We start from the raw sequence: 13,689 nt of genomic DNA, 5'->3' as shown, positions 1-13,689 counted from the left end.
ATTTGTATGTAATATTTTTTCTTCTCACAGTCACACATATTTATATGACTGATGACTCTGGACCTCTTGGTGCAAAGAATCACACTGTAACCTTTGTACTATTTTGCTTCCCTGCCTTAAATAATTGTTCCTGATAGAAAGACAACAGCTTCACTGTTATCTAGACACATGCTCTTAAATTTAAATCAAGGCGTTTTATTGTACATGATCAGAACTTTTGTCATGGATACCCTTTGGCTAACATCATAATAGCCTGTAAAATATTTGCTTCAAGCAAACATACTAAAAATAAATGGCTAATTAATGCTGAAAGCAGTCCCACTGATAAGATAAACATTCATTTCTGAAGTTTTGATGATTTATTTCCACTTTTCCACTTCCAGTCACACCATTTTATGGATATTGACACTTTATTATTAGAGTTGGACTTGCTAGACCTTTAATTATGTACTGTATTTATCATCTAATACATTTGTCAGGGCACTCTCAGAAACAGGTCTTTTCATTTTGCATTTATTAAAAGTAGTCTAACGACTGCACCTAATATCCTGGTGCTATGATTCATTTCCCTTTGTTTTTCTTTCAACGTTCTGACCTTTGAACTGCAGCATCTTGATTAGCGTTTTACAGGAGGCATCTTTTAGATGATGATTCACTGTCCTCTCACCCGAACAGAAGTAACCTTTCCCTGATCTTTCTGGTAACTACGGTAACCAGGGGGGAAAAATAATTGAGGGAAGTTGGTTCTCTTGGATGGGGAATGTTGCAAGAGGGATGAACTGCACAGAGGGTTTTATTCTGGCGTGCCAGAAATCTAGGCAACAGTTGGACTGTAGAGGAAACAACCCAAGAGTTCACCAGAAGTATCTAACGTTCAGTTTCCCTCATCCCTCAAATAGTAGTTACACTGAACCTTGTTCCAACACAAGAAATAAAAATCAGAGGTTTCTTTGTGGGGCTGTTTGGCAGAGAAAATGGGTGGAATCACAGTCAATGCAATTACATGAATCATACATTAGAGTAAAACACACACAGAGAAAGAAGAAGCGAGTGAGACAGATACAGCACGAAAATAGTGGAATGTCAGTTTTTCCTCAATTAGTGACAAACAGATTGTTACTTTATCCTTGAAAACGTGGCACCAATGCACACCAGTGTTTGTTGTTGGGGTTTCTTGACACAAAACCACTCTGACAAATGCATTTTTATAAGAGGAGGATATTAATCAAGTGAGAAGGAGCCTGCTGATCCTCAGGCTTCGTGTGTGATTGATTCATGCTGACTGATTGATTAAGTTCAAAGCAAGAGTGAGCTGACATTTTCAGAAACACTCGAAGAAAAGCCGTGCTAAAAAATCCCGCCAGTCAAGCTTTTTGGACACTACCTATTCAGTCACACACACACACACACACACACACACACACACACACACACACACACACACACACACACACACACACACACACACACACACACACACACACACACACACAGTCATGCATCCATACATGAAGCCTATCTGTCCATCATTATCTCGGGTAAATACTTTCTCTCAAAAGGACAAAGCCCCTTGTTTGGCCATCAAAAACATTCCGCATAAGTCGTCCCATTTCCAGGAACCAATATGTTTGTTCAAATTTTCCATAACCTCAATATTCTTTCATTCCCACCTCACCTCAATTCGAATCTGCTGTAAAATACATCTAGGCTGTATACAGTACTTCAAAGCCAGACAAGACAGTTATTGTTGCAGAGCTATTAGACTGAATTTATTTCACAGTATCACAACAAGACGCATGTTTCCCCACTAGCTGTGATGTGTGGCATGAGATCCATAGAACATACACATATATACACACGTCAGTCTGAACCTTAACCAAGAAGGTTTTTGTGGGTGAGAAAGCTGCTGTTAGGAACCATCTCTCATCCCTGGAGCTCAGGGAAAGAAAAGCTGTTTTTGTGACGTGAAGAACCCTACATTATAACAGAGCTTTGCAAATCCAAGCATCTCTCATTCAGGCCTTCATCGAACATAGACGCCATCTTGAGTTACGGTTATAATATGCTGCTAAAGTGATGAGTCAGAAAACACAAGTATTTCAACTTCTGCTACAATGTTCTTGCAAAACCCAATCATGTCTCAACAATGGCTCGAAGGGTAACGACAGACCATGACATGACAATTCACTTATGCCTTTAATTGCGCTGCATATTTTTTATTTGGCAAACAAAATTGTATTTACAAGCCAATTTCCTGGATTTAAATATAAATGTTGAGCAGAGTCTGTGGTTGCCTGAATACTTTTTGTAACCGCTGTACAACTGCAATTGGCAATCAGCCGAAAAGATGAAGAGCTTTGTTAAAAATTACCACTGCATTCAGCATCCAGTTCCTTGTACATACTGTGTAATGAAAGCAATTTCACATCTATTATAGACTCACACTGACAGAGATGGCATTTTCTTTTTCTGAAGTAAAATGATTTAGGAATGCTCCTCTCCTCTCATCTCTTTCTTTCTCTTTTCTTTTGGCTTATCCACCAGACCTTCAGACAGGCCCCAGGTATGTTTCTGCAGAGTGGCATTTTGTGGTAATGTCTAAATAGGTTTAGAGCAATCTGGGCTCAGAGACGGACCGTAATCTGACACAGCCCTGTTTGCTAAACACGTAAACCTGACTTTCTCAGAATGCCGCAGGTCAGGGACGAATAAACCAGTAAAAACTGGCTGTGTGTAGTGGTTGCACAAATATATGCATGAAGCTAAGGAATGTTTCTTTCATTAAACATCTTTGTTTTTTGATATATTATATCTACCTCTGTATCTTGTTGATGCTCTGGCACATTAAGGAGACTTAATAACTGAAACGAATCCCCTTGAATTAAAAATGTCAGTGAAAGTAAACATGTTTTAAAAGGTGTCTTGACAATAGATCAGAAAAAAATTAAATAAATAAAGACAGTAAACACCAACAACATCAACATTAATTGACAAGAAAAGATTTATTAATCAAAGTAACTGGTCCAAAGGTTTGACTGTCAGACTATTGTATGGACTTCAGTCTTCCTTGCAAAGGCCTGAGTGACTAAAAAGCAAGACTTGAGAAGCAGGAGATTATACAGTAGTGTGTCACGCCTCAGTCACAGAAGAAGTCCATTTCCTGAAAGAAAACAAAATAACTATTTACTCCTCAGGCTGCTCAAAGCAACCAATGTCCCACAAATAAACTCACTGCCGTGGGAATAGTCACTGCATCTTCTGTGAACTTGAGCATCTCCTTCACCACAGATGCAGGGAAGTATCCGATGATGCCCATCTGGTCCACATAGTGATCACTGTAAACCTGCCAACAAAAATGACACAGCCTCTGACAAAGTCACATTCTCCACATTATGAACTATATCCTGTCTATGTTTAACCTTCCTTACTGAACATAATTTACAACACTGGCTTATTCCAGGTACAAATAAAACTTGTTTGTGTAACCATATGTCTATTGTGGCATTGTGTCCTTGTCAAGGCCAGACGCTCTGTGCCTGGTGCTCCCGGCTGCTGCACATCCTTTGTGCCTAACTGGCTGCAGGTGTCCACTGCTATAAACTGCTCAGTGACATGTCACAAATGCCGTGTGCACCTACACTTCCAGACCAGAAGACTCCGGCGCCCTCCTCTGGTACGAGCTTAGAATACACATACACCATCTGTCCCTTCTTGATGTTGATGAATCTGCAGTCAGGAGCGATAAAGTCATCCAAGGCTGTGGCCACGGAAAGAACATCTAGGGAACAGAAGCCGATGAAGAAAATAAATAGGTACAAATGCTAACGTATCAAACACATGCATTGTGCTGCTCTATAATTGTTGTTAGTGCCATGTTTCCTGTTTGTGTTTTCACTTACATGAGCATTCTGCATCTCCACACATCTTGCTGTCTGCAAGTTTATCCATACGTACTCCCGCGGAGGTTTGGTGCAGTCCAACAAGGAGCAGAATCACCACTGGATACTTCATGCTGACAAAAACAGCAGAACAAGCAAGTCGGAATGTGAACGGAAAGGTTTGTAAGAACTTAATGCCACGGAAATTCCAAAACACTTCTGTCTGCCAGCAGTGACTGGGCTGAGCCTCTACATCAGAGCTGGCCTGGCCAATCAGTGATGACTTTCAGAAATGCTAAACTCTGGAACGATTCTTTTCCTGCAGGGGAGCTGGCTGACTGTATTTACTCACTCAGATCTCAGAGCCTTTGCATAAACATGCTTCCCACGTTCCTGTGAGCTGTGTATGTGGAGCTCTGCTGACTATTCAATGTATACAAAAAAATCTTTGCGTGTTTTGTAATTTATGACATAGTATAAAATAGATAAATGTATGTTATTATGTACGTATCAAACAACCCTTCAACCCTTAACTAAAGACCACCGTTTTCACATGGAAACGTGTCTGCTGCACTATTGTTTAATTTTTAGGGTTTTCACCAACTCTACTATAGTATATAGTATATCATCATAGTATTATCACCATAGTAAATAATAAACACAATACATAGATAAATACAAACCTAAACTCAGTGCAAGGCCTGTAAGGGGGGATAAAAAGTGACACAGTGAGGGAAGTAAAACGCAAAACTAAATATAAACACCAAATTTTTCACATGATAGATTTTTTTGTTTAAATATTATTGATTATTTTATTTGGATATTTACGGATCTACCATCTGTAAATGGCAACAATCAGGTGAAATTGTATTGTACAAAGTTACTAGTTGTAGTTATGACACGGTCCATGTTGTTGCATCAGCTTTTGTAAACAAGCTTTTCATTCTCACAAGCCTTGGACGCAAAGATTCGCAGTTTCGTCTGATGCAAAGCGCTGAAAGCCGTGTTTGTGTGTAAGCTTTATACACCTGGTCCAGCTACAGGGGCGGGGTTTAAAAAAATTATACGTAATACTTGTTCTAGCCAAAAGGCAAAGTGAACCGCCTACTTGCGCTACCCGGGTAAACAATTCAGGCGCACTCAGCTGTGACGTAGACAGATTGTAAACTCAAAACTACAGCAGAGTCGGGCGCTGTTATTGTTCTGTTTGAAGAGTTTGCGGGGTGGACACCGCTTTGTTTTTATGTCAGGGCCGTAGACTACCACTAGCAGGATAGTGTCACTCCAACAGAAACACCTGCATGCTTGAACCGAGCTGTATTTTAATAAAACCGGACCACATTCATCCTGGTAGTGGTGAGCTAACAAGTTGGAAGTTGAGCGGCTGATGGATACGCGGGTTTCAGAGTTATTTGGCTCGGGAAATGGACACGGCTCGGCATCTCAAGGTGTTGCGTCCAGCGCCAAGCCGAGAAGTGGACACGGGGTGACCCCGAAAAAAGCGGGCGCAAAGAGCAACAAGAAATCTAAGGCTCGCTTCTCCCGCAACTTTAAGCCAAACAATAACACCCCGTATCTACCTCCAGAGGTAAGGCTGGGGCTAAGACTACGCGCACAACTTGCGATAATGCTCCGCTGCCAACGCGCAGCTAGTGTTAGTGACCAATACTGAAGCTAACTTAACGCCAAATGGGCATTTAATTGCATGATTTAAAAATTGCAGCTCTTACACGCGAAGCTGTTTCGTAGCATTTCCTGTAGTCGGGGTTAGCTGTGCTGCCCTGACTTTGACTCTGCAGTGACACGTCGCTAGCTTGTCGGCACCCAACGGGGAAATGAATGAGAAGGTTATGCTTGTCTGGCATTTCTCATTCACACTGTTTTTTTATATAGCGACGTATTAAATGTGTATTCAAATTTTTCCCTAACCCGTCGCGACACTGACGCTAGCTGCCTGTTTTGCTAGCTAGCAAAAGTGAAACAGCTGTGTTTGTAAATATCTCACGAGGGGCGGGTGTTCGCTCGGGTTCCCCTCGTCTAGCTTAGCTTTAGCAGATGTTACTATTCCAGTCCCTGGCGTTCGTTTGGCCGACGACTGTGTTATTACCTAGTTACGCATTAGCGCTTAGCGCAGGCGTTCTAAGTGTTGTTTTTTAACATCAGCGCAGACAGGTTTAAATAGATGAACGCTGTTCCCACTGTAATGATACTGGTGACGTTAACAGGACCTGTCTCAGCATATCCCATGGCTTCACTTGTCTCAGCTGATTTTCTACACGGACCATAACTGCTGTTGCTTTTGACCAGTTAACTTAAAGTGAACATTTCCTTTTTACACACACCTGCCCTTCATGTAGATGTCTATCAAGGCTGGCTAAGCTAAGGCTAGCTAGTTTGAGTTGCTCTCAGTAGCAGATTATTCTGACCTCTCATTCACTCTTTCCTTTGTGCCTTTCAACAAATCAATAGCCTGTTGTCTCGTTTCTCTATAGTCTGAAAGCTGCTGTTTGAGTTCTCGCTCATATTGGTATGTTTTTGTCTATGTCTCTCTCTCTCTCTCTTTCTCTCTCTCTCTCTCTCCCTGTCTTTTAGGCTGAAGAGGGAAATATAGAGTACAAGGTAAGCAAATGAGCTGTCGCCCAGGGGCTTTGTTAAGTTTCAAAGGTATTTGGGTTAAATAATGAACTAGTTGCTGCAAGTCCATTGAATTCAGTTGTAGCACCTTTGCAATAACCATGACTTAGATCTGAACTCATCAGAGCTACATAACAAAAGTTTGGATGCTCTAGGTGTAGGTCAGTCATTGAAATAAGCAGTGACCAATGCATTCAGGATATGTCAGAACATATAAGACGAATGTCATGTGGTCTACTGTTGAAATACAACACCAGTGGTTTAGTGGGAGCTTTTTTAGTATGTAGACAGCTGCTTCCGCTGTCATATAAGCAAATACTTTACCTTTAGATTTTTATTGTCTCAAGAAATACTGATCCTGTGATTTTTTTTTTTGCTTCAAAATATTGTTGTACAAGCTTTGAAGTTATCCTTCCTTTGTCCAGCTGAAGCTGGTGAATCCCACGCAATACCGGTTTGAGCACCTAGCAACGCAAATGAAATGGCGACTCCAGGAGGGTCGGGGTGAAGCTGTCTATCAAATAGGTGTTGAAGATAATGGTATGCTGGTGGGATTATCAGAGGAAGATATGAGGGCATCGCTGAAGACACTCCATAGACTGGCAGAGAAGTAAGTCCACAAAGCATCTTTGTTTAGTTTTTAGACAAGCCAATGCCTACATGTATAATGTCCTAGTGTGGTGGTTCTATTAAAATAGCTTTCTCCTTTTATTAAAGTAATTGTATAGTTTCACTTTTGTTCTTGAGCAATCCATAGACTTAATTATTGGTTTTGTGTCACTAGAGTTGGGGCTGACATAACTGTTCTACGAGAGCGAGAGGTGGATTATGATGCGGATGTGCATCGCAAGATCGCTGAAGTGCTTATTCGCAAGGTGCCAGATGACCAGCAGGTTAGTTAAGATGCGAGAAAATATGTTCTTTTGTTTGATGTTGTTTGTCTTTTCCCTTTTCGAACCTCTGCTATTTTTTATTTAACATTTTGTTTGGTGTGTTTCCTGCAGTTCTTAGACCTACGAGTCGCAGTACTGGGAAATGTGGATTCCGGGAAATCCACTTTGTTGGGTGTCTTGACACAGGGAGAGCTGGACAATGGACGAGGAAGAGCGAGGCTCAACCTGTTTAGGCATCTCCATGAGATCCAGACTGGTCGCACTTCGAGCATTAGCTTTGAAATTCTTGGCTTCAACAGTAAAGGAGAGGTGGGAAATGATCCAGCACCAGACATCTTAAAATTACTTCTTGCTGTTGAATTTTTCTTTGGGTGGTGCATCTTGACACATGGCTGCTTCTTTCTTAGGTTGTGAATTACAGTGAGTCTCGTACAGCAGAGGAGATTTGTGAGAGTGCCTCTAAAATGATCACATTCATCGATCTGGCCGGTCACCACAAGTACCTAAAAACCACCATCTTTGGTCTCACCAGCTACTGTCCGGATTTCGCTATGCTGATCGTCAGCGCAAATACGGGCATTGGTTAGTATAAAAACCCCTTTGTGAGAACTTGTGCCTCTGCATGCACTTGACTAATGAGATAAAGCAAGTTTGAAGCTAATCTGTCACAGGGACACAATCTGGTAACAAAGATTTGCATATATCAGACAGCATGTTTATATACACCGCACCTCCACACTGTACCCAGCACTTGGCAAACATTTGATATCTGTGCTTATGTAACTGACAACCTTTCCCACCATAGCCAACCACCCACTCCCTCCCCCCCACCCCCATGCTTGCCCCTACTAGTTCTAAAATATTTTAGACACCATCTATTCATGTCAGTCCTCTGTTAGCAGCTGTGTGCTTTATCACACGTGGATCTGGAAACAACTGCAAATGGGTTAGTGGGCTACACTATATGCCAACGTAGCTGTTGGTGCACAAATGCCATTTGACAGTCATCAATTGTTATGCCCCAAATACTTACAGTTGTTTGTGTTTGCTGAAAAAGGTTTGTCTGATTATTCAGTAGTTTTTTTTTTTAAGCAAATCTAATTAAGTTAGCTTTTGAAACTTCCTGACAACTATACTTTACTGTGTGTTTTAGTGCTTTGTTTAACAGCTTGGTATACGAAAAAAAAAAAAGTTTTGTCAGAAGTGGGATTCGAACCCACGCCTCCAGGGGAGACTGCGACCTGAACGCAGCGCCTTAGACCGCTCGGCCATCCTGACATATTGGTGGAGCGACACAGGGAACTGGTGGGGAGAGAGAGGGGTTCACAGGCACAGCAGAGGTTCTAGATTAGAATTGTTAGTTAAGCTTAAGACTCTCTTTAAAAGATGTCAGTTGTGCTGTTGACAGCAAAAGCAGTAAATACCATTACATGTCTTTAAGGACTCTATTGTTTCACTCAATTTGTAGCAGCTGAAGGCTTTAAATTCAGAAAAAAGCACATCTTGCAGTCAAGTTTTCTAAAACCTTTGCTTTAATATTCTGTATTCCAATATATTTATGCTTGGATCTAAACACTTTTATTGTAGGTGATTTTATGCTTGTGTGCATACGAGATGCTATGTAAATGGGGTCAAGGATGAGTACCGTCTCAGACGGGCAGTAGACTGAAAGGGACACGGTGTCTGCAACTCAAGAGCTGCAGCTTTAATTATGAAACAACGTAATGGATCTGTGTAAGGCATAGGGCTCTCCTTAGCTCGTATCTGTGACAAGCCAAGAAGGAAAATGTCTGGCGGTCATCCTGTAATGCCTTATGGACTGTGTGACTTGATATCCACTGTTACGTTACATATACTGAAAATAGCACCCAACCAGGAAAACAACCCACTGATCAGCTGATGAGGGCAAAAGGTATTTTCAGTGTCTGCCAGCCTGTAAATGTTTATGGGTCAGCACTGTTGAACTCCTAAGTGGTACAGACCAAATGGGGCTTGTATTTATCACCATGGATGCCTCAAGGTCACTGCTACCTCTGAAGTACTGACATACTTTCTCTATTTATGTAACCTTTTTAAAGGTAATGGTACATTTTTCACACCTCTGTTACCTTGTCTATAAGTCTCCTGACCCTTAGTTATAGATGAGCGATGTGATCAAAGTAACTGTAGGTGATGTGAAGTACATGCACCTTGTATGAGGTATCTCCTACTTCCTCTTCCCCTTCTGTTTTCCAGCTGGTACAACACGCGAGCATCTTGGTCTTGCCATGGCCCTGAAGGTGCCAATCTTCATTGTCATCAGCAAAGTGGACCTGTGCACGCGGGCCACCGTGGAGCGCACAGTGCGGCAGCTGGAGCGCGTGTTGAAGCAGCCCGGCTGCAACAAGGTGCCCATGGTTGTGGGCAGTACAGATGATGCGGTCACAGCAGCACAACAGTTTGCCCAGTCGCCCAAGTAGGAAACACTCATACATTGTTACATGTGCCAGTTTGTGCAATAGAGAGTAAAAAGCAGCTGGAGTCCTCACTTTGTGCGTGTAATCTTTCCTCCAGCATCACTCCCATCTTCACTGTGTCCAGTGTGTCGGGTGAAAGTCTAGACTTACTCAAGGTTTTCTTCAACATCATTCCTCCTCTCAGCAACAGCAAGGAACAGGAGGAGCTCATGCAGCAGCTAACTGAGTTTCAGGTAGGACTGAGAATCATTTAGTTCAATCTTCAGCCAAGCTGAATTAATCTCTGGCTCATTTTCCTCCTTGATAAGATTTGGTCACTGACAAACTTTACCTCATGTTGTCTTGTCTCATACCCAGACTGTCTGTTTTGTCTCTGGTGGTAATGTAACCTGACCTTAATCCAGCCCAGCGCGTTTAGCATTGTTCTGAGTGATGTTTTTATATATTGGCAGGATAATTACTGTAGTTATAAGAAAACGCTAAGTGTACAGTCCCATGTAGCATAGCAACCTTTTTCTTAGAGAAACTGGTATAGAGTGACATCCTCTTTCTGTGTTTACTTTTCTTTCCGCCCACATTCAATGGACAAGTCGTTTCTTAACTAGCATGTAGTGATGCATTTTTGTTTGCTTGGCTCCTTTTGTTTATCTTGTGTAAAAGGAAACTGGACACAGGCAGAAACAGGCTATGTGTATTAACAGGTCCATTGATACCATTCATAAACTATGGCATTAAAATGCCCCTGCATGTGCTGAGATGTGAGTAACAGCAGTATTTATCATTACAGGTGGATGAGATCTACACAGTGCCAGAGGTGGGGACTGTGGTGGGAGGTACTCTGTACAGGTGAGGCCATAGAAATGCTGTCTTTTTTCTCTTTTGCTTTATTTACTCTTCAGTTGTGTTCAGCACATCCTCTCTCTGACTCACTATTTTCCTTTTATTCTTCAGTGGCATTTGTCGTGAGGGAGATCAGCTTGTAGTAGGGCCCACAGACTCAGGACACTTCCACAAGCTGACCGTCGGGAGCATTCAGAGGAATCGCTCGGGATGCCGAGTGCTCAGGGCTGGACAGGCTGCCACACTTGCCTTGGGTAACTTTGACCGGTCTCTCCTACGGAAGGTCAGTAACTAAGAAGAATATTGGATTTTTAAATAATATGGGAACAATAGCAAGATATTATAGTCAGCGTTATTGTTTGTGCTTTGGATATTTATGTCAGGTCACTCGCTTTCTTTCATGTGTGTATAATAGCAGTTCCATTGTGATTGCAGGGCATGGTCATGGTGAGTCCAGAGATGGATCCGACTATTTGCTGGATGTTCGAGGCTGAGATAGTGCTGCTCTTCCACGCAAAGACGTTCCACAAAGGCTTCCAAGTTACTGTGCACATTGGCAACGTGAGACAGACGGCCACTGTGGAGGCCGTCTATGGGAAGGTTAGTTCATCCAGTTAAACATTTAAACTGTGCTTTTCAAAATGAGGTGCTACTAAAGTCTAGGCTTTTTGTATGTCAGAGTGTTCCCTACTGCATGTGCTGTCTTGGTTTATTCTTAATCCTGTCTCCTAATGTTCCTATTGTTCCGGTACACCACTTTCCCACAGGAGGAGCTGAGGACAGGGGAGAAAGCAGGCGTTCTCTTCAAGTTCATCAAGCACCCAGAGTACCTGAAGGTGGGTGCTAAGGTTCTCTTCAGAGAGGGTGTGACCAAAGGAATCGGCCACGTCACCAAGTTGAAGCCCATTGCCCAGTACCTGCCATCCCAAAGTGAAGACGAGGAAGCCTAAATGTTTAAACCGTCCCCTTTGTCAAAAAGGTGCTTTATAATCTCCTGCTTTCTCCAAAGGCCTCTCTTCTACAATCCTTACACAGTTAATCCCTTTTAGAAAATGCTATTTTATCACACACTCTTTTCACACTGAAGCCTTGTTGTTACCAACTTCCTCAATACCTGCTGATGATTGAATTTGTTTTTTTGTGTTGTGGTTTAACAAGTTTTGCTTTTCATAGCACTAACAGGAACAAGCGCTGTCAACCGAAGCGATCAGTAAGTGTGCTGCTCACAGTTTACACCTAATCGCACTCCTAACACACTTCAACAAGGTTTTGACATTTAGATACATCCTTATTCACCAGTATCATAGTTATCCTTTTCCCAGAGCAGCTTGTCAATGTTACCAGCACAGTGCCTGACTGAGGAGGATGAGCCTCAGATCTCACTCTATTCAGATGGTCTTACATCATAATGTTTTCTTACCAGTGAACCATGAGATAATAGTACAAGCAATGACATCCACCTTTGCTTCTCAGACACAGCCTGTGTGCTGTCCTGAAGCCAAATCGTGTCGCTTCAGGCTTTTACTAACAAGGTCACTTTATGAAGGTAAACGCGAGGTATGCAAAGTTAGAACTTGAAGTGTGTCCATGTTGTGATTGTCACGTTTCTCTGTGGGATTTATGCTTTTATTCACAAAGAATGCCTCACAACGGTGCAATAACACAGAGATGATCTTGCTGCCTATGTTTCAAGTGCTTTAGTTACTCAGGTCGGAGTAGATGTATTATTAGTCAGCATTCCACTCTCACAGCAGGCCTCCAAGTGGAGGTTTCTGCAGGCTTGGAGGAGAAAAAGATTAGTGTTTCTTCCAAAGAGATGTAAAGTATGTGAAGCTGTTTCCTTATACAGCTTTGTTTATAGGTGATCGTGTCTGAGGTACTTGATGTCGTCTCCTCACGGAAGTTACTGATGTCACTAACTTTGATAGGGTTTTATATAGTGCCTAATGGAATTAGAGTTGTGTTCATTACACCCCAAAATTTAACATCTGGATAAAAGGTTGGTGCTACTTACTAGAAATATTTTAACAGAAGGCGACTTTGAAGATGAATGTTAATACTCTGTTCAAGGCTGCTGTTGGCCTTATGTATGGTTACTGCATGTTTGATATGATTTCTATATAGATTGTTGTCCCACGGTCTATGACACAAAGGACACCTCAGATGTGAGCCCGTTTTTGTTGCACCCACGTTGTTGTTGTCGTTGTTGTGCAGTTTATGTGTGCTGAAGCACAGGAAAGCTCATGCCTTTCAACCAAAATATTTTTTTAGACTTTTTGAAGATTTATATCAGGCATTAGTTCTTAAGCATCTGAGAAGGATTTTATAGATTTCTAGTAGTTTCAGATTTTAAAGTTTATTCACTTTTTCACTCTCTTAAAACACACCCTAAATTTTCTGCAGTCACATTTAGTCCCGTTTTCCTTTTAATTAAAACTTTTTTGATCATTGTTTGGGTGAAATGCAATATTTATGAAAAGATCCAAGTATGTGTATTATGTACATGAATAAACTTTTATTGTCTCTCAGGGGTTTTGCTGCTATTTTTTTATTTTAACTCCACCAATGTTATTGTACTGCCTTACGTCGGTCTTGACTCAGTACATACAATTAAGGCTTTGATGTATCTCGTCCTTATCTGTTCCCCAGCTGATGTAAGACTATGCAAATCTAATATAGTCCTAATTCCTGTGTTTCTTTTGCACTACAGAAACACAGTTTCACCACAGTGGGAAAAATACAGACATCCCAGCTTCTGACGTGCTACTATGGACCTCCACATAATGTGTCATAAAAGTCGACAATATGTTATTGACGTCACAGACTCAAATCATAGTACCCACGCAGTGAAAGCCTAAGGCCTTATCACAAATAGAATGTGATGTCTGTTTTGGCTGATTAGCTGTGTAGGTGGATGACCTTTATTAACAAACACTTAATAAACGTCGCCAGCTGTGTTGAAATAACACCATGATAATTTAAATGTAA

General features: G+C 41.6%; 2 protein-coding genes and 1 non-coding gene across 4 annotated transcripts; 1 reads left to right on the top strand and 2 right to left on the bottom strand.

Moving 5' to 3' along the window:
* Nucleotides 1–2,983: 2,983 nt before the first annotated feature.
* On the bottom strand, nucleotides 2,984–6,246 carry LOC114870789 (otoraplin-like). Of its 2 annotated transcripts, none has more exons than XM_029175864.1 (5): nucleotides 6,221–6,246; nucleotides 3,900–4,012; nucleotides 3,639–3,778; nucleotides 3,233–3,343; nucleotides 2,984–3,160 (listed from the first exon to the last, which is right to left on the bottom strand). In XM_029175864.1, exons 1-5 carry the CDS (start codon nucleotides 6,229–6,231, stop codon nucleotides 3,137–3,139), a joined length of 399 nt encoding a protein of 132 aa, XP_029031697.1. In that variant the 5' UTR covers nucleotides 6,232–6,246; the 3' UTR covers nucleotides 2,984–3,136. The 2 variants fall into 2 exon arrangements, with proteins under 2 accessions (XP_029031697.1, XP_029031698.1); XM_029175865.2 differs by lacking the exon at nucleotides 6,221–6,246 and adding an exon at nucleotides 5,884–6,015.
* On the top strand, nucleotides 5,024–13,229 carry gtpbp2a (GTP binding protein 2a). Its single transcript, XM_029175863.3, has 12 exons — nucleotides 5,024–5,466; nucleotides 6,471–6,497; nucleotides 6,938–7,122; nucleotides 7,297–7,405; nucleotides 7,517–7,714; nucleotides 7,813–7,987; nucleotides 9,641–9,860; nucleotides 9,959–10,094; nucleotides 10,649–10,707; nucleotides 10,813–10,984; nucleotides 11,137–11,301; nucleotides 11,469–13,229. Exons 1-12 carry the CDS (start codon nucleotides 5,266–5,268, stop codon nucleotides 11,649–11,651), a joined length of 1,830 nt encoding a protein of 609 aa, XP_029031696.1. The 5' UTR covers nucleotides 5,024–5,265; the 3' UTR covers nucleotides 11,652–13,229.
* On the bottom strand, nucleotides 8,601–8,683 carry trnal-cag (transfer RNA leucine (anticodon CAG)). Its single transcript has one exon. It is a non-coding gene; the product is annotated as a tRNA-Leu (tRNA).
* Nucleotides 13,230–13,689: the final 460 nt, after the last annotated feature.

The sequence above is a fragment of the Betta splendens genome, chromosome 15, assembly GCF_900634795.4.
Source record: "Betta splendens chromosome 15, fBetSpl5.4, whole genome shotgun sequence".
NCBI classification, from domain to species: Eukaryota; Metazoa; Chordata; class Actinopteri; order Anabantiformes; family Osphronemidae; genus Betta; species Betta splendens.
This window is presented reverse-complemented; position numbering and strand designations above follow the sequence as displayed.

Coding starts and splice junctions, on each gene's coding strand:
- LOC114870789 (XM_029175864.1), bottom strand. Junction 3,779..3,899: donor TGGAGATGCAGAATGCTCAT/GTAAGTGAAAAC, acceptor TCTGTTCCCTAG/ATGTTCTTTCCGTGGCCACA. Junction 3,161..3,232: donor CAGTGACTATTCCCACGGCA/GTGAGTTTATTT, acceptor GTTTTCTTTCAG/GAAATGGACTTCTTCTGTGA.
- gtpbp2a (XM_029175863.3), top strand. CDS start 5,266: ATGGATACGCGGGTTTCAGAGTTATTTGGCTCGGGAAATGGACACGGC. Junction 7,406..7,516: donor AGGTGCCAGATGACCAGCAG/GTTAGTTAAGAT, acceptor TGTTTCCTGCAG/TTCTTAGACCTACGAGTCGC. Junction 10,095..10,648: donor AGCAGCTAACTGAGTTTCAG/GTAGGACTGAGA, acceptor TTATCATTACAG/GTGGATGAGATCTACACAGT.